Below are 21,174 nucleotides of genomic sequence, written 5' to 3' on the forward strand. Positions count from 1 at the left end.
TGAGATGTGATTTTATCCATTAAACAATTCCCTTTTGTTCCAAGATTTATCTCATGCTCCAGTGGCACCTGTTATCCTTTACACAGACCAAAATTGGTGATAAAATTTGCAAAATTGCTCCTTGAGTTTTAGAAGAGTTTTTACAAGTACATAACTGGCAGAATTTGGCTCAAAAATCTTCATACTTTTAGACAGAAAACAAAACCTAACAATCAATTTAAAAACTTATGGCTAGATAATAGCTAGAACTATAGTTATAAAAGAAAAAAATTACAATGAAAGAAGACTATTTCTAGTTTTAAAAGAACATTAGTGAAATTTAAAGAAAGAAATGTTCTGTTATAAACAGAATAGATAAAAAATATTTCCAAAAACAAAAATCAGAAAGCATTACTGCTAATGGATGGCAAAATGTTTAAATATTATATCTGCTTATTAGCTGAATAACTCAGCTACTTAAACTGTGTGTTTCCTCGTGACTGTAAACGAGAAATAAAACATCAATCCATTTTTCACGACAGTTGTGGAGACGGGACACCTGTAAAACACAGCTCAGGGACAACGGGAATGAGCTTCCCGCCATGGGGCTCACAGGACCCTTGTGGAAATGAAAGTTTTCATACCACCCTTCAGGCAATTCAGTAACATCAGACAAATATCCACAGGGCCATTCCTTCTCCTGTACTAGAAGTGAATTTACACTTAGCTTTATGATCATGTGAACCGGGGAGAAGTCTTAGGTGCTCACAGCGGCCAAGGCCATGTAATGAAGTAATGGTGTCCCAGAAGGAAGCTCCTCTACACATACATTTATAGGCTCAACTTTAAAATCTTTTAAAAAAAAATTTCTGGTGAAATTTTAAGTTTACAGTAAAATGACTTTATCTTTTGAATGTTCTAGGAAGCAACAAGTCAATGTGATATTTTTTATAAACATGTTTTGGTAACAGGAGAAGTAACAACATAACACACCAAAAAGTACTCAATAAAGAAGTCTATGTGTTCTCAAAGAGGGGAGGCAGAGGGAAGTTCTAACTGCAACTGCAGAACAGTCTGATAGCATTAAGCCGAAAATGATAAAGGAAGTCATTGTTCTTTCTTTCAGTTAGCCATGAAGCAGAGCAAAGAAATTCTCATAAAAGTTCAAGAATCAAACACTAGCAAACAACATACCATTTGGATACATAAAAATATGAAAAGGGCTTAAGGAAAACCCAAAGGTAGCCATGAAATAAAAGCTCTGGGAAGAAAGGCTGTAAGATCAGAGAGGCCCACATGGGGGTTTCAAAGATATGGGTAATGGGCAATTTCTTGGGCTGGGCGTCAGGTCCACAGGTGTTCACTTTATTATTACCCTTTATAACTCACAAACTTAGTATGTCCTTCTTTAAAACATACATGAAACATTGCACTGTAAAAGATGAAAACCACACGAGGTAGATAAAGGGGTAGCTAGAGAAATGGAAGCACATCATACTCAAAACTTAATTATCAGTAACATAAACACATTTCCAGGTAGAAGGAACCTGAGTTATTCTCTAAGTAAAATAGGATTAACTTAATGGCAAAGTAACAATCACCATGTGTGCTCATGAGATGATCAGGTCCTGGGAGACTGTGGGCCTACACTCCTGTCTAACATGAAAGACTCCAACAGAGCCTTTAGCCAAAGGTGACTGCCAAATAAACTTTTTACTCCACAGCCCTTACACATCTATTCTGGATTGCTTATAATTTTCCTCAACTATATGGAGACCATTTTACAGTGGCCTGTTGCTCCTATCGACCACTTAAGTTAGATAATCTTCAGTTTCATAGGCTCTAATCAAGAAATGCTATATAGGATATAAAGAAAGAAATGTTCTCCATAGCAGGATTAGTTATTTATGGAAGATATTTGCATATATTCTAATTACCTCGATCACAAGCTTAAATTAGCAGCACACTCTCTATTTCCATTTGGGGGTCTTGTGTGTCTTTGTTTGCACATTCTATAATATTTTTTATTTTAATGTGTATGTGTATTTTACCTACATGTGTGTCTGTGTACCATCTGCATGTCTGGTGTCCTGGGAAGCCAGAGGAGGACGGAGCCCCCGTGTGGGTGCAAGCTATCAAACCCAAGATCTCTGCAAAAGTAGACAGTGCTTTCACCTGATGAGTCATCTTGCCAGCCCCTGTTTGCACATTTCTTAACCATATAATTCCAACAGCCTCAAGAAAACAATTCTATAAGGTCTGGAAAACATGCAATTATACTTCAGCAGGTAAAAATATATTGCCCCCCCTTCAACAACATATAGAAAATTAATTATTTTCATCTGTTTCATGCAGGGACAAAATATTTGCTTTTTTGTTAAATATGCAGTTTGTAGGCTGGGCTTTATCAGCATCTCTTGATCTAGGGAGTGGGACATGACAGGCAAGTGTAAGAAACATGTTCAGGGCCACACAGTTCCTACATAAGAGCAGGTGCAGAAGTTGGGAGACATTTAAACTAGCTCTAAATCTTAGTCATAGACACACAATAAGCCAAATTTTCAAACTTTGTTTTATGCATTTTAGAACATATAAGGATATTTTACGTGACATTACATTTTTCTGGAAGAATATTCAATTCAAACTAAAGAAATGGCTTGATAGGTAAAGCTCCCCAGAATCCACATGAAAACTAGCTGCAGTAGTACAGTAGGACATGTCTATAACATCAAAATTGAGGATTTGAGAAAGACACACAAGAAGTCATTAGATGCTCCTGGGCCAGAAGCCTGGAGTATGAAGCAGCGTGAAGAACAAGTGAGGCCCGTCACAGGAGCAGAAGGCAAGGACACCTTAGGGTGTTTTCTAATCCTCACATATGCACATCTCCAATCACACACACACACACACACACACACGGGGGTGGGGGGGAGGAGAAGACTAAGATAATATAAAAACTACACTTAGCTCTCAAATTCATTTATCTAAAAATTACTGGGAGCCTATTATGGAGATGGGGACAAAGACACAGTACCTACTCCCAGTTGCTTAGAGTATGTGGAGTGCTTCTCCGAAGGAAGAAGTTTCTAATGCATAGAGAGACAGGTCAGAGCCCTTTCTAGTTCTCAATAACCTTTGATTATCTTGTCAAGTAACTGGACTTTGGAGGGAGAAAAGAACTTCCAGCCTAGACAGAGAGGGGAGCACCTTCCTACTGACCGGGAGTTTCCTGTTAAGTGTCACAAGGATGTTGACTGCATGGAGCTAGGAGAGCACAAGGACAGAGCACAAGGATGGAGCAAATCCCTTGGAGGAAACTCCTGCAGAGAATTCTCATTTGAGCAAGATCTTAAAGATAGCTTACTAGGACAGGACATTTTCAAGAAAAAAAGCCATAAAGAGAGCAAGTTAGGGGCTGGAGACATGGCTCAGTGGTTAAGAGCACCGACTGCTCTTCCAGAGGTCCTGAGTTCAGTTCCCATCAACCACATGGTGGCTCACAACCATCTGTAAAGGGATCCAGTGCCCTCTTCTGGTGTGTCTGAAGACAGTGAAAGTGTAATCACATAAATAAGTAATTCTTGAGAAGGGGAGGAAGGGAGAGGGAGAGGGAGAAGGAGAGGGAGAGGGAGAGGGAGAGTGAGAGTGAGAGTGTGTGTTACTGGGGAAAAAAGGATGTCTGCTTGGAAATGCTATTGGAAAGACAAAGACTTGGGACATTGGAGCTGAGTATAGGGAATGAAGGGGAAGTTGAAAATGGTATTAGAGCATGCTCCGGGTCTGTAAAGAGAGTGGGTAGGAACTCTTCCCAATAGGTTAGGTAAATGGCATCCTGCAGATCCAAAAGTAATCGGAGGCAGTGGTGTGTGTGTGTATGTGTGTGTGTGTGTGTGTGTGTTTTAATACCTCCAAGAAAAGGTAAATAGTAATCAGAGGCAGGTGGTGTATAAGAGTGGGGGGGTGGTGGTATTTTACCTCAATAATAATGACGTGCAAAATCTAAAAAGTTAATTCCATAGAAACTGAGAGTGGCTCAAATACCTCCTGGGTCTGGGGAAGGAGCATTGTTGGGGCAGTGTTGTAATCAGATGGCAGGAATAAGCTCTGTTGCCCAGCAGAGTGCGGCTCACTCTGAAGACCAAGCTAGGCTGGTCTTGAACTCGGAAGTCAGACTGCCTCTGACTCCTGCTATATATTTAATCTATTATCTAGTTATAATCTATTATATATTTAATTTATTACATATTTAAAAGCAGCTGCAAGAGAGTATTTTAGACGATCTGTGAATAAAAGTATAATAAGCTTAAGTGACAGATATGCTAACTGGCCAGATTTAATCATATAATGCACAGATAAATTGAAATATCACATTGTACACTGTTCACATGTATAATTATATGTCAATCAAAAGTAAAAAGCAGACATGGTGGAATACACTTGTAATTCCAAAAGTGGAGAAGCAGAGATAAAAAAGATAGAGATTTTGAAGCTAGCCTGAGCTACAAAAAAAGTAATAATAGTAGAGAATATGGAAATAATGTTAAGAGATACATATTCTGGTTTTCTTGCAGCACATTTAGAAAGATATTCAACCTTCAGTTTAAACATGCAGTGTTATATGAAAATCCTGATTATAATCTAGAGGTGGAAATTCTCTATGAGATGATAGAAAAGGGAAGTCTGAACTGGCAAAGGCTGAGGGAGGGAAGGCATAAAAAGGGAGAAAGTGGTTAAGGACCACAGTTCCCATGCTGCGTGGTGGTGGCACACCAATTTAATTCCAGCACTGAGTTGACAGTCTGATCTCTAAATTCAAGGCTAGCCTGGTCTACAGAGCATTTTCTATGACTTGTTAGGGCTACACAGAGAAACTGTCTGTCAAAAAAACAAACAAACAAACAAAAACACACATAACAGTCAAGGATATTGGTGACATTTGTCCCCAAGTGTCCCAAAGAAGAGAACCATGATAGGAAGTAAAGTCCTTGTCACTGATGGTTGGTAGACAAACTAGGGCCAGAATTTACTGAAAGCTAGATACAATAGTATATAACCTGTAAATTCCTTTTGAAAAAAAAAAAAAAACCAGGAACAATTAACTTCAGTGTTAGAAGCCAGGATGATGGAGGACACATGAAGTCAGAGTCTAGGAGGGATCACAGGACCTTTGGGGTGGCAACAAAGTACAACCTTTTTAATCTTAGGTATGGCTTACAAAAAGTAGGTTCACTGGGGAATAATTCATCAAGAAAGTACAGTTAGTGTGTGTGTGTGTGTGTGTGTGTGTGTGTGTGTGTGTATGTGTGTATGTGTATATAAATATATCTTAAAAAGACACATCTAGGGTCCTTGCTACACAGATTTTCAAGAACTTTCAATCTAGATAAATATATAAGTAGAAGCATCCTGGGAGCCATGGCAATCCCACCGGTCTGTCTATGCCTTGAAAACTGGGAGGTAGGGTGGCTTCATCACTACAGATATGAAGCTGGACCTTCCTGGTTAGACCTAAGATTATACATCTGGATGTAGTCTGAAATCTGCAAAAACACTTACTGACCCTTCCTCAAAACAGTTTTATGAGGGAGGTGTGGCAAATATCTCCTTTTACAAATGAAGAAGTGGCAGAGTACTGTAAAGTAATGCATGGAAGCAGTGATATAGTAAGCCAGGGAACCAGGACTAAGTTCCAAGCTCTTCACATAGTCCTCTCTCTTTAGAGGAGGAAGAACAAAAGAGAACCCTGTTTCTATGTTATTAAATGTATTGTCACAGGTCATCTCTGATGCTCCATGGAATAAAACAGAAGAGTAGATGAGCTATAAGACTTTATCATAGCTCCCTTTAAAATATGCTTTAACTAATACCTATAGATTGCTAGACAATTGCTCAACTATGTTCATAGCAGCTTTATTCATAATAGCCAGGAACTAAAAACAACCTCTATGTCCCTCAACCAAAGAATGGATAAATGTATAATGTGGTACATTTATACAATGGGGTATCACTCAGCTATTGAAAAACAATAATACCATGAAATTACCAGGAAATGGATGGAACTAAAAAGATCATCCTGAGTGAGGTAAGACCCAGGAAGACAACATGGTACGTACTCGCTTATAAGTGGATATTAACTGGAGAGGAAAACTATGCTACAATCTACAGACTCAAAGAAGCCTAAGTAACAAGGACTGCTCAAGTGGGAGGACATATAAATCTCACTGAGAAGGGAAAAGAGAATGGACACTGTGGGTGTCTGGGGGAGGACAGTGAGAGGGCATGGGGGTGAGGATGGGAAGAGGAGGGATCAGGTGGGACAACTGAAATGGGGGAGGGTGCTATCTCTGGAATGAGCTAGAAACCTAGGGCATTGGAAACTCCCAGGAATGTAAGAGGGTGACCCTAGCTAAGACTCCTAGCAATGAGGGATAAGGAGCCTGAAACAGCCAACTCCTGTAACCACATGACGCCCAATGGAGGGAATGGGACATCAACTCAAGCACAAAATCTTAAACCTACAATTCGTCTTGCCTACAAGATGTGCTGTGGTAATGATGGAGCAGAAATCAAGGGAGTGGACAACTAATGCCTGGCCAGCTTGAGACCCATGCCACGAGAGGGAGCCCAGCCCTGGCACAGCTAGTGGTATTCTGTTATACTTGAAGACAGGAGCCTAGCATAATCATCATCAGAGAGGCTTCACCCAGTAACTAATGGAAACAGATGCAGAGACCTACAGTCAAACAAGTGCGACTTGGGGAACCCTGCAAAAGAGGAGGAAGGAGCTAGAGGGGTCACAGATACCACCGGAAAACCCACTGAATCAATTAACCTGGGTCTATAGGGGTTCACAAAGCCTGAACTACAAAGCAGGGAGCCCGCATGGGGCTGACCTAAACCCTCTGCACGAATGATACAGTTAGGGGGCTTGGTCTTCATGTGCAACTCCTAACATTGGGAACAGGGTTTCCTCTGACTCTGTGGCCTGCCTTTGGTACCCCTTCCTCCTACTGGGTTGCCTTGTCTAGCCTTAATAGGCGAGGATGTGCCTAGTCTTACTGCAACTTGATATACCAGGGATGCTTGATATCCAGGGGAGGCCTCTCCTTTTTTGAGGAGAAAAGGAAGATTATAAAGGGAGGGGATGGGGAGAAACTGGAAGGAGAGGAGGGAAGAAAAACTGTAGTTGGTATATAAAATTAATTAAGTAATTAATTTTTAAAATATGCCTTAAACACAATCTTAAAAAAAAAACCAATAACTTTTTATAAATTTACCTACAGAAAAATCAACAGTGGGAACTGGCATAGTGCCAGTTAGACATCACCAGTAAAACAGCTGACTTAGGGAATCAGCCTTTGCATGGCTCTTCCCAGATGTTCACTTACCTAGCAGTGTCTGTTTATCTTGGGAGGAGTCAGACTCTGAAGAACATCTGCATGACCGGAGAACGATCACCCCGCCAAGCACGCCATCTTCACTGGCAAGGAAAGGTGAACCTGGGCAGGAAAGGGCGGGAGTCACCTTTCAGTGAATGTTCTTTTTCACTTTCAATTTCCATTTGATTACTAGAACAAAAATGTGGCACGAATAAAAACTTGAAAGATGCCCAACTTCTGACAACCATTGTTCATACCTCATATACACGGGATGGCAAAGAGACGGTCTTGTGCCTGAACAGGAGCCATTTGGCAAAGGCAGGGCTAGATACTGCCAAGATGACATGAGTCGGAGAGAGCATGTGCAGCTCTGTGTTTGGAATGGAGCTGGAAACACCACCAGATTAAAGGACCAAACAACTACACACAGAAGAATGCTCAGCATCACTCTTTGATCAAGTCTCAGGGATCCGGCACAAGGCTCTCGCCGCTGCCAGAGGCACACCACCAAAGGCTTTGATTTACTACCTTAAATTCAATTTTAAACAATAAGCCACAAAGTTTATTACGAACATTTAAAAATGCTCATGATGGTTATACAAATAAGGGTGAAGCTGAACTTCTACTCTGCCAGTCTGGTGGTTAGAAATAGCCCAGCCTCCTTGAGATCTCACACACTGAGCCATTGTGAACATTTCAAGAGCATTACATTTTAAAGCCCCTCATTTTTCTTCCCCAAGGACATCTTCTTGAACATCTGGCATAGCGACTGAGCACGTGGAGAACAAATGCAAAATTAAACCAACAACTATCAAAGAAAGTAGTAAAAATAAAACCAACCAAATTGGATTTGGGGGAAACTTCTGGTTAAATTTAGTAGATTAAATACATATCTTTATCGCCACACCCTCCTGAAGTCCCAGAGAATGTCAGATGGAAAGAAGAGGGGGGTGTGAGGGGGTGAAGATGACCCAAGAAGTTTAAGAAAGAAAGAAAAGAAAGGCAGATATTTGGGGAAGGAAAGACAGACAAGCAGCTACTTCCCTCGCAGACCTGGTGTGCTGACTACTGTTAATATCAAGTTAACACAAGTTACAGTTATCTAGGAAGAAGGAATATTAACTTTTTAAAAATAGCATCCACAGGACTGGCTTGTAGGCAGATCTGTGGGACATGCTCTTGACTGATGACTGATGTGGGGGGGGGGCCCAGCTCACTGTGGGTCGTACCACCCCTGAACAGTGGTCTGTGCTATAAGAAAACAGGCTGAGCAAGGAGGCAACACTCCTGTATGACCTCTGCATTAGCTCCTGCATCCAAATTCCTTCAGTGATGGACTGAGATATGAACTATAAGCTGGGCTGTAGAGACGGGTCAGTGGTTAGAGCACTATCCGCCCTTCCCAGAGGTCCTGAGTTGAATTCAAAGCAACCACATGGTGGATCACAAGCACCTGTAATGGGGTCCGATGTCCTCTTCTGGTGGGTCTGAAGAGAGCAACAGTGTACTCATAAATAAAATAAGTTTGAAAAAATAATAAAAGACCTTTCCTCCCTAAGTAGCTGTGGTCATGGTGTTTTATCACAGTAATAGAAAGACTAGCTAGATACCTATGAAAGTTTCCAGAGAGTAGAGAGAACTTAAAGAAGAAGAAACTTTCACAAGACAAAACAAAACAAACAAACAAACAAACAAACAAAAACACTGTTAAGAAAAAAATTTTAAGCATTTTAAATGACTTTCTTACTTTAAAATCTAAGAAAAGAAAGATGAGAGGAGAGAAGAAGACAGGTAGGAGGCAGGAGCCATCCTGACGCTCGCTCGGCTCGTGTAAAGCCAATGGCCCTTACTCCCTCCTCCTTTTACAGAAAGCTTAGTGTGCCCGAGCTAGGATTACTATTGCTGTGACCACGACCAAACCAACTTGGGGAGAAAAAAATTTATTTGGCTTATGCTCCCACATCACTGTTCATCACTGAAGGAATCAGGACAGGAACTTAAACAGGGCAGAACCATGCAGGCAGGAACTGATGCACAGGGGGCTTGCTCCTCGGGGCTCACGCAGCCTTCTTACAGAAGGCAGGAGTGGCCCCACCCACAGACCTGGCCTTCCTCTACAGATCTCCTCCAGAAGATGGACAGCCAAACCTTCTAGAGGCTTTTTCTTAATCACGGTTCCCTCCCCTCAGATGACTCTGGCTATATTAAGTTGACATAAAAGTAGCCACTCAGCAATCCCTGATCTAGGGTCCAGGATTCACACTAGAGAGAAGCAGAAGCGGTATACCTCTAATCATGCAGAGACTGGATAATCTTCTTCCAGAAAGCTAACATGCTCAAGAGGGAAAACCTATTTGAGTGACACACAAAAAACCAACCAACCAAAACAAACAAACTTGTCCTTGTCCTAAGGAGAAGATAAGGAAGGGCAGGGGGGAGAGGGAAGGAGGGATCTCCTAAGCCACCCTCCCCCACCCCCATCCCCAACCCCCACCCCGCCCCCCAGTATTAATCACTTGTCTTCTAGCTGGAACAGACAGAACACCTGCCCAAAGCTGCTTGAGAAGGGTTTATTTTGGCTGAGTTCAAGCCTTCTCGCTGCATTGCTATCAGGGCAATAAAACATAATCCCAAATTAAAATTTGCTTTTACCTGTCACCTAATTCCTTTTCTACCTAACTGCTATACTCTACATCAAATCAGGAAGTCTCTGGCCATGTGTGATGCACATATTTCCCCAGTATATTAAGTACTTTGACTCTGCCTATGATTCTTCATTTTTGGCTTACTTGCTTTGATGCTTCTGTAGTTGATGTGCCAGCCTATCTTGTTTAAAGCTTCTGTGTTGTAAATTTTACAGGAAAACCTTCTCTAGTGGAAAATTAGGAAAATATTTTGTCCATATTTTCTGCTAGTACTTTTACAATTACAGACTTTAATTTTAAGACTTAAAGCTTCTGGAATTAATTTTGGGATAAAGATTACAGTGCAGATTTTGTGGCAGACGACGCTCCTAAAGTGGTGAGCCAGTTTGAATAATAAAACTTTGTTGAAAAACTCATTCCTTATCTAGTCACTTTAAAATGTACTTTTTCTACTGACTTAAATTTTTTCTACTGATTTAAAATATATTTTATTATATCAATTTTCATATGTATTTGAACCCCAAAATTGTTGAAATAATAAAGACTACTTTCATGTAAACAGTGAATGAATTTACCTACAATCTTGCAGCATATCCTACCTGATTAGGCTGACTTCCTCTCATTATTCATTATATGAAATAATCTTCTTGGCTTTCATATGGCTTTTAAAATAGCATTCCTTAATGGTCTTGCCTTCTATTCTTATTGAAAAATTTAACTGAACATAATTTGATTAAGTTATTTGAGATTTTTTTTCTTACAAGTCAAATATGTTGATAAAATTTCCCTTGATATATGCGTAATATCTCTATTCTTAAGCTTTTGCTCAAATACATGTAAATGCAGAATGTCCTGATATATAAACTTACTACAATTTTTTCTCAGTTCTTAGCCTCTCCAACTATCCTTTCTTATTTACCAACATCCATATTTCTAAAACAAATAAAAAATTCATGCTGAGTGAGCTTCAGCATATAAAACAGAACAAATCTCAAACACAACAAAATAAAAGCCCTCATACTTTGTTGTTGGAGGTGAGTTTTGTTTTGTTCCTGGTGAGGACTTCACATTTTACTTTAAAACACAACACAGTCTTGACTCTGCCCCCTTCTTCATGTTTATCTTCTTTTATAACATTTTTAAAATCATGTTATAGTGAATTTCGATCAAGCCCCCCTTCCACCTCTCCTCCCAGTCCCACCCTTACAAATCCCTCCCCCCATTGTCCTTTTCCCTTCTCCTTAGAGAAGTGGAACCCCTCTGGGGTTCTTGCCACACACTGAGAAATCTAGTTCCAGCAGGACTAGACACATTTGAGGAAACAGCCAACCAACGACTAGCCCAACTTGAGACATAGGACAGCCAAGCCCTGACACTATCAACGCTACTTGGCTCTGCTTGCAGACAGAAAGCAGGACTGTGTCCTGAGAGGCTTCATCCAGCAGTGGGTAGAAACAGCTGTAGAGACCCACTGCCAACATCAGGGGAGCTCAGGGAGTCTGGTGGAAGAGTGGGGGGATAGAAAGGGGCCCGCCAGAGGAGTCAAGGACGCCACAAGAAGACCTACAGACTCAACTAACCTGGAGCTAGAGGGGTTCACAGAGACTGGGCCAAACATCAGGGAGCCCTGATGGACCTATGCTCCTACATATTTGTAGCAAATGTACATTTTGATCTAAATATGGGCTCCCTGACTATTGGATTGGGGGCTGCCTCAGTCTCTGCTCCCTGCCATTGGGTCCCCTTTCCCCTATCTGGACTGTCTAGTTAGGCCATAGTAGGAGAGGATGTGCCTTACACTTTGAAGAGAGGCTGGATGTCACATTGTCTATGAGTAAAAGTAAAACCCTCTGAATTGGAAAATGTTTTATTTAACTAGTCAATAGTACATGAAAGACTTTAATATTCAGTATTTAAAACATGCAAAACATTTGAAAACAATTCTGAAGGAACAGAGGTTTTGCTTATTATATTCAACTTCCCATGTGTATGCTAACCCTTCTGTCCTTTATAATTCAGGATGTTGCCCAGAACTCAAGGTTTATGAGCAGTGTCTTTTGCTTCAGAACACAATTGGTGTGTTTTGCTTTAATATGAACCTGGCAATTAAAGCTGAAATGTTCAAATGATGCAGATAAACACCTAGATGAGACTCTACCAATCTCTGCATACAGATCTTAAACAGCAATCTTAAATAGCATTAGGCTATTAAGAGCACTGAATACCTTCTGAGGCCACATATGTTTTCCATTTTTTTTTTTGAGTTGTTTTCCTATGCACTCATTTGCCCGAAGTACAAATTCTACTGACTTTGTCTGTTTATTGCACACAAGTCCATTACATTGAAGGATAGTCATTGACTGCTCAATTATGTTTGGAGTTAGTGAAATTTTAAAACAGACACTCAAAAGAGTACCAAGTAGTCAGAAAATTATAGGTTCTCCATATCTGTTACATGATCCCAGAGAATTACTGAAAGGCAGATCAATCTCGGGCATGGAAGCAACATGGCCCTGGTATAAACAGCACTAAGAGACAACAGAGTTCTGAGCACAGAGGAGAGTTTCATCTTATCAAAAAGTTCAGAACTAGTTTTCCAAAACAAGGAAGAGAGGTCAGGTGTGGGGAGCAAGGGAACAGTGATGTTGAAAGTTTTTAGCATTAGAAAGGAAGAGAAACACACACACACACACACACACACAGATGCACTCGCTCAACCACGCGCACACCCACGCACAAAAGTGGCTAAACTGAAAAGATCAGAGTGTAATCGTTAGAATCTGGTCAGTCAAAGTACTTACTTCACTGAAATTGAATGAATAAGGAAAAAAAAACCAGAAATCTATGGTAAATGAGAAGCTTTGAAAGGCTGAAAGCTCAGGGCCTCAAGAAGGCGATATCACTTGACAAGATCTTTTGCTTGGCAGGCAGAGAACACAGCAAGCAAATCAATCAAGGAAACTTAATGGAATTCCAACCGCATTCTTAATTGTTCCAAAGAGTGAAGAAGTGCTGCCAGACCAAGGCTCCTACAACAGGAGCTTGCACTAAGGTGTTGTGGGTTCTATTCCCTTCCCACAGGAAGTGTCACTTACATAAACTGTCTTATCCTCTATAATAACTGGAAAGGGAGGGGGTTACAAAGTTAATCTATCACTAAAAGAGTGTACAGACAGCACTGTGACTTCTTAACATAGAACTGCTTGAAATAGCTCCATGGTAAATCAAATGGGGCTAAGATGGAGACTTAAGATGGAAGAATCCATTGCTAATTGGCCTTTCAGTAAGCATGGTATTTGAAATTTCAGTAAAAGATTTAAAAAAAAAGGAACAAGATAAAGGTAATAAAGGAGGCCATTACAAGCTAAAGGAACAGCAAAGGTCAAGGTCTGGAGGACTTAAAGAATCTGAAAATTCAGAGTTTCTGGACTAATATCCACTTATCAGTAACTGCATTCCATATGTGTTCTTTTGTGATTGGGTTACCTCACTTAGGATGATATTTTCCAGATCCAACCATCTGCCTAAGAATTTCATGAATTCATTGTTTTTAACTGCTGAGTAGTATTCCATTGTATAAATATACCACATTTTCTGTATCCATTCCTCCATTGAGGGATACCTCACACCAGTCAGAATGGCTAAGATTAAAAACTCAGGAGACATCAGGTGTTGGCAAGGATGTGGAGAAAGAGGAACATTCCTCCACTGCTGGTGGGAATGCAAGTTAGTACAACCACTCTGGAAATCAGTCTGGCAGTTCCTCAGAAAACTGGGCATGACACTTCCGGAGGACCCTGCTATACCACTCCTGGGCATATACCCAGAGTATTCCCTGGCATGCAATAAGGACACATGCTCCACTATGTTTAGCAGCCTTAGTTATAATAGCCAGAAGCTGGAAAGAACCCAGAAGCTCTGAATACCCAAGACACAATTCACATATCAAATCATTCCCAAGAAGAAGGAAGGAGAGGGCCCTGGTCCTGGAAAGACTTGATGCAGCATTGTAGGGGATTACCAAGACAGAGAAGTAGGAGGGGGTTGTTTGGAGAACAGGCATAGGGAAAAGGGCTTATGGGACTTATGGGGAGGGGAAAACCAGGAAAGGGAAAATCATTTGGAATGCAAACAAAGAATATAGGAAAAAAAAAAAAAGAACTAAGGAAAAATATATGATTTATGTAAGTTAGCATAAATATATAGATTTTATAAAATAAAAAAATATATATATAAGCAAATTGGGACATACAAGTAAAAGCTCATTCAGGAGAGAAAAAAAAATCTGGAAATTTAGAAAAACAAAAACAAGGTAAAAAAAAAAAAAAAAAAAAAGGCTGATATAATGAACAAGACCAGAAATGAGGCTGAAGGGTCAACGATCAAGTAGAAATGATGCCTCACAGAGTCCTCTCCTACACTCGCATCTTCCAAAAGTGTAAAGTTATCAGAGGGGTGAAAATACATTAAAACAAAGTCTTTAGACAAGAAACTAAACAGGCTGCTCTTCAGTTAAGTAACTGTTAGGAAAGGGGGTAGGAAGACCACCAAGGAGGCTTCGGTGAACAGCATGGGGAGAGTTTCTTAGAGAGTGTGGAGCTATTTCCCGGACAGCCACCTTTCTTTTGGGCCTAATACAACATGTCAGGGTGGCTGGGCATACGCTGCTCCTCCTCATCGGTATAAATTACGCTGCATCAGATGCTGCTTCAGATAAAAGTGAGACGAGCAGATGTTACAATGGATTCAGCCAGGTGAACACAGAAGGATGGTGAGTCATTGTGCCAGCGTGGAATGTGCGAGGGCTGGTTACTGGGGTCAGCCCCCTTCAAATCAGGTCATTAATATGTCCTCTTAACACGATACAATGTCATCGCAGAGGATGGATGCCAGAATTCTGGGCACCGTGAGTTTGACTGTTGTGAAATTTCTCCTCCGATCCAAAGCTCTGAATCTCTTCCCTCTTCTTACCAGTTCACTGGGCACTGTTTATCTCTAGAATTCTCTTTGTGGCCTAATTTAGCAAATCCTAAATATTTTAATCTTAGAGCACTGACTATGATATTTTTGGGTTTCTTTCTCTTTCTGTCTCTCTGTCTCTCTCTGTCTCTCTTTCTTTTTTTTTTTTTTCATGTATATTGTTTGTTTAATTTCTTTTTTTTTTATTCGATATAATTTATTTACATTTCAAATGATTTCCCCTTTTCTAGCCCCCCCACTCCCCGAAAGTCCCGTAAGCCCCCTTCTCTTCCCCTGTCCTCCCACCCACCCCTTCCCACTTCCCCGTTCCGGTTTTGCTGACTACTGTTTCACTGAGTCTTTCCAGAACCAGGGGCCACTCCTCCTTTCTTCTTGTACCTCATTTGATGTGTGGATTATGTTTTGGGTATTCCAGTTTTCTAGGTTAATATCCACTTATTAGTGAGTGCATACCATGATTCACCTTTTGAGTCTGGGTTACCTCACTGAGTATGATATTCTCTAGCTCCATCCATTTGCCTAAGAATTTCATGAATTCGTTGTTTCTAATGGCTGAATAGTACTCCATTGTGTAGATATACCACATTTTTTGCATCCACTCTTCTGTTGAGGGATACCTGGGTTCTTTCCAACATCTGGCAATTATAAATAGGGCTGCTATGAACATAGTAGAGCATGTATCCTTATTACATGGTGGGGAGTCTTCTGGGTATATGCCCAGGAGTGGTATAGCAGGATCTTCTGGAAGTGAGGTGCCCAGTTTTCGGAGGAACCGCCAGACTGCTTTCCAGAGTGGTTGTACCAATTTGCAACCCCACCAGCAGTGGAGGAGTGTTCCTTTTTCTTCACACCCTCTCCAACACCTGCTGTCTCCTGAATTTTTAATCTTAGCCATTCTGACTGGTGTAAGATGAAATCTTAGGGTTGTTTTGATTTGCATTTCCCTAATGACTAATGAAGTTGAGCATTTTTTAACATGCTTCTCCGCCATCCGAAGTTCTTCAGGTGAGAATTCTTTGTTTAACTCTGTACCCCATTTTTTAATAGGGTTGTTTGGTTTTCTGGAATCTAACTTCTTGAGTTCTTTATATATATTGGATATTAGCCCTCTATCTGATGTAGGATTGGTGAAGATCTTTTCCCAATTTGTTGGTTGACGATCTGTCCTCTTCATGGTGTCCTTTGCCTTACAGAAACTCTGTAACCTTATGAGGTCCCATTTGTCAATTCTTGCTCTTAGAGCATACGCTATTGGCGTTCTGTTCAGAAACTTTCTCCCTGTACCGATGTCCTCAAGGGTCTTTCCCAGTTTCTTTTCTATTAGCTTCAGAGTGTCTGGCTTTATGTGGAGGTCCTTGATCCATTTGGAGTTGAGCTTAGTACAAGGAGACAAGGATGGATCAATTCGCATTCTTCTGCATGCTGACCTCCAGTTGAACCAGCACCATTTGTTGAAAAGGCTATCTTTTTTCCATTGGATGTTTTCAGCCTCTTTGTCGAGGATCAAGTGGCCATAGGTGTGTGGGTTCATTTCTGGATCTTCAATCCTGTTCCATTGATCCTCTTGTCTGTCACTGTACCAATACCATGCAGTTTTTAACACTATTGCTCTGTAGTATTGCTTGAGGTCAGGGATACTGATTCCCCCAGATTTTCTTTTGTTGCTGAGAATAGTTTTAGCTATCCTGGGTTTTTTGTTGTTCCAGATGAATTTGATAATTGCTCTTTCTAACTCTGTGAAGAATTGAGTTGGGATTTTGATGGGTATTGCATTGAATCTGTATAGTGCTTTAGGCAAAATGGCCATTTTAACTATATTGATTCTACCGATCCATGAGCATGGGAGGTTTTCCCATTTTTTGAGGTCTTCTTCCATTTCCTTCTTCAGAGTCTTGAACTTCTTGTCATACAGATCTTTCACATGTTTGGTAAGAGTCACCCCAAGATACTTTATAGTGTTTGTGGCTATTGTGAAGGGGGTCATTTCCCTAATTTCTTTCTCAGCCTGCTTATCCTTTGAGTATAGGAAGGCCACTGATTTGTTTGAGTTGATTTTATAACCTGCCACTTTGCTGAAGTTGTTTATCAGCTGTAGGAGCTCTCTAGTGGAGTTTTTTGGGTCACTTAGGTAGACTATCATGTCATCTGCAAATAATGATAGTTTGACTTCTTCCTTTCCAATTTGTATCCCTTTGACCTCCTTATGTTGTAGAATTGCCCGAGCTAGTACCTCAAGTACAGTATTGAAAAGATAAGGAGAAAGGGGGCAGCCTTGTCTGGTCCCTGATTTCAGTGGGATTGCTTCAAGTTTCTCTCCATTTAGTTTGATGCTGGCTACCGGTTTGCTGTATATTGCTTTTACTATGTTTAGGTATGGGCCTTGAATTCCTGTTCTCTCCAAGACTTTAAGCATGAAGGGATGCTGAATTTTGTCAAATGCTTTTTCAGCATCCAATGAAATGACCATGTGGTTTTGTTCTTTGAGTTTGTTTATGTAGTGGATTGTATTGATGGATTTCCGTATATTGAACCAACCCTGCATTCCCGGGATAAAGCCTACTTGATCGTGGTGGATGATCGTTTTGATGTGTTCTTGGATTCGGTTGGCAAGAATTTTATTGAGTATTTTTGCATCGATGTTCATAAGGGAAATTGGTCTGAAGTTCTCTTTCTTTGTTGGATCTTTGTGTGGCTTTGGTATCAGCGTAATTGTGGCTTCATAGAAGGAATTGGGTAGTGTTCCTTCTGTTTCTATTTTGTGGAATAGTTTGAAGAGTATTGGTGTTAACTCTTCTTTGAAGGTCTGGTAGAATTCTGCACTGAAGCCATCTGGTCCTGTGCTTTTTTTGGTTGGAAGACTTTCTATGACTCCTTCTATTTCTTTAGGCATTATGGGACTGTTTAGATGGTCTAGTTGGTCCTGATTTAATTTTGGTATCTGGTATCTGTCAAGGAAATTGTCCATTTCCTCCAGATTCTCCAGTTGTGTTGAGTACAGGCTCTTGTAGTAGGATCTGATGATTTTTTGGATTTCCTCAGTTTCCGTTGTTATATCTCCCTTTTCATTTCTAAGTTTGTTAATTTGGATACTTTCTCTGTGCCCTTTGGTCAGTCTGACTAAGGGTTTATCTATCTTGTTGATTTTCTCAAAGAACCAGCTCCTGGTTTTGTTGATTTTTTGTATGGTTCTCTTTGTTTCTACTTGATTGATTTCGGCCCTGAGTTTGATGATTTCCTGCCTTCTACTCCTCCTGGGCGAAATAGCTTCTTTTTGTTCTAGGGCTTTCAGGTGTGTCATTAAGCTGGTAATGTATGCTCTCTCCATTTTCTTTTTGGAGGCACTCAGGGCTATGAGTTTTCCTCTTAGCACTGCTTTCATTGTGTCCCATAGATTTGGGTATGCTGTGTTTTCATTTTCATTGTGTTCTAAAAAGTCTTTAATTTCTTTCTTTATTTCTTCCTTGACCAAGGTATCATTGAGTAGAGTATTGTTAAGTTTCCAAGTGTATGTGGGTTTTCTGTTGTTTCTGTTGCTATTGAAGACCACTATTACTCCATAGTGATCAGATAGGAGGCATGGGATTAGTTCTAACTTCTTATATTTGTTGAGGTCTGTCTTGTGACCAATTATATGGTCGATTTTGGAGAAGGTACCATGAGGTGCTGAGAAAAAGGTATATTCTTTTGTTTTAGGATAGAATGTTCTATATATATCTGTTAAATCTAATTGGTCCAAAGCTTCAATTAGTTTCATTGTGTCCCTGTTTAGTTTCTGTTTTCCTGATCGGTCCTTTGAGGAAAGTGCAGTGTTGAAGTCACCCACAATTATTGTGTTAGGTGCAATGTGTGCTTTTAGTTTTAATAAAGTTTCTTTTACGAAAGAGGATGCCCTTGCATTTGGGGCATAGATGTTCAGGATTGACAGTTCTTCTTTTTGTATTTTTCCTTTGACCAGCAAGAAGTGTCCCTCAGGGTCTCTTTTGATGACTTTGGGTTGAAAGTCAATTTTATCTGATATTAAAATGGCTACTCCAGCTTGTTTCCTGAGACCATTTGCTTGTAAAATTGTCTTCCAGCCTTTTACTCTAAGGTAGTGTTTGTCTTTGACCCTGAGGTGTGTTTCCTGTAAGCAGCAAAATGTAGGGTCCTGTTTACGTATCCATTCAGTTAGTCTGTGTCTTTTTATTGGGGCATTAAGTCCATTGATGTTAAGAGATATTAAGGAATAGTGATTGTTACTTCCTATCATTTTTGACATTATTTTTTAAATTTGAATGCTTAACTTCTTTTGGGTTTGATGAAAGGTTACTATCTTGCTTTTTCCAGGGTGAAGTTTCCCTCCTTGTACTGGTGTTGTCCTCCTATTATCCTTTTTAGGGCTGGGTTTGTGGATAGATATTGGGTAAACTTGGTTTTGTCATGAAATATCTTAGTTTCTCCATCTATGGTGATTGAGAGTTTTGCTGGATATAGTAGTTTTGGTTGGCATTTGTGTTCTCTTAGAGTCTGCATGAGATCTGCCCAGGACCTTCTAGCCTTCATAGTCTCAGGTGAAAAGTCTGCTGTGATTCTGATAGGTCTTCCTTTATATGTTACTTGGCCTTTTTCTCTTACTGCCTTTAGTATTCTTTCTTTGTTTAGAACATTTGGTGTTTTGATTATTATGTGATGGGAAGTATTTCTGTTCTGGTCCAGTCTGTTTGGAGTTCTGTAGGCTTCTTGTATATTCATGGGCATCTCTCTCTTTAGGTTAGGGAAGTTTTCTTCCATAATTTTATTGAAGATATTTGCTGATCCTTTAAGTTGTAAATCTTCACTCTCATCTATGCCTATAATCCTTAGGTTTGGTCTTCTCATTGTGTCCTGGATTTCCTGGATATTTTGGGTTACAAGCTTTTTGCATTTTGCATTTTCTTTAACTGTTGAGTCCATGGTTTCTATGGAATCTTCAGCATCTGAGATTCTTTCTTCTATCTCTTGTATTCTGTTGTTGATATTTGTATCTCTGTCCCCTGATTTCTTCCCAAGGCTTTCTATCTCCAAAGTTGTCTCCCTTTGAGTTTTCTTAGTTGTTTCTACTTCTGATTTTAGATCCTGGATGGTTTTGCTTAGCTCCTTCACTTGCATGTTTGTGTTTTCCTGTAATTCTTTAAGAGATTTTTGTGTTTCCTCTTTCATGAGCTCAGCCTGTTGACCAAAGTTCTCCTGTATTTCTTTAAGAGATTTTTGTGTTTCGTCTTTCATGACCTCAGCCTGTTGATCAAAGTTCTCCTGTATTTCTTTAAGTGTTTTTTGCATTTCCTCCTTGTTGGCTTTTGTATTCTCCTGGATTTCTTTCAATGATTTTTGTGTTTCCCTTGCAAGGGCTTCTAACTTTTGATCCATTTTCTCCTGAATTTCTTTAAGTGTGTCCTTCATGTGTTCCTGTACCAGCATCATGACCAGTGATTTTAAATCCAAATCTTGTTTTACTGGTGTGATGGGGTATCCAGGACATGTTGGTAGAGGAGAATTGGGTTCAGATGTTGCCATATTGCCTTGATTTCTGTTAGTGACGTTCCTGCGTTTGCCTTTTGCCATCTAGTTCTCACTGGTGTTAGTTTTTCTTGTCAGTGCTGGACTCACCAGTGCAAGCTGCCCCTTCCCAGTTGGCCTCTGGTGCACAGCTTACCTCCTGCGCTGCTTGTAGACAGGGTGCTGCTGCCCAGGCTGTTCAGATCCCAAAGCAGGCACCCGAAGGCTCCCGCTGGGGCCCGCTGGATTCACTGGAGCACACTGACTTCTCCCAGCTGGCCGCCCGGAAACCCAGCTAGCCACTTGCAGGACTTGGATATGTGGTGCTGCCGCCCAGGCTGATCTGGGCAGCGGAACTCCCAACCGGGTTGGTGCACACAAGGCTAGCCTAGCTGCTCAGGCCCTGAATCTAGGCAAAAGCCTGGCAGGCCAATGTTGGTGCAAAGCTCCCCTCAGCTGTGGGTGTTAATTGGGTGTGTCAGGTGGCTAGGATGGTGGCATGCGCGAGTTCCCTGAGAGTGCTGGGAGAGTCTGCTGGGCTAACAACCTCCTGGCTGGGTCAGCACACAGATGGCCCAACGAGCAGCCCAGGGCCTGGGGGCAGTCCAGGGCCTGACCGTCTGAGACCCCTGCTATGTCCTCCTTGGGCTATGCCTGTTAGCTGGTTTGGTTTTGCC

General features: G+C 40.8%; 1 protein-coding gene across 4 annotated transcripts in view; it reads right to left on the reverse strand.

Annotated features, from left to right (window-relative positions):
• Window positions 1–21,174, reverse strand: part of Tasp1 (taspase 1) — a 234,468-nt gene that overhangs the window by 49,157 nt on the left and 164,137 nt on the right. For all 4 annotated transcript variants that reach the window (XR_007977962.1, XM_052183747.1, XM_052183746.1 and 1 more), the window contains exon 12: window positions 7,368–7,478. Coding sequence is in view for 3 of the 4 variants with exons in the window: in XM_052183747.1 (XP_052039707.1) it covers window positions 7,368–7,478 (111 nt within the window). In the remaining variant the exon portion in view is untranslated. The remainder of the gene's footprint in view (window positions 1–7,367; window positions 7,479–21,174) is intronic.

Source organism: Apodemus sylvaticus, chromosome 5, assembly GCF_947179515.1.
Source record: "Apodemus sylvaticus chromosome 5, mApoSyl1.1, whole genome shotgun sequence".
Lineage (NCBI taxonomy): Eukaryota > Metazoa > Chordata > Mammalia > Rodentia > Muridae > Apodemus > Apodemus sylvaticus.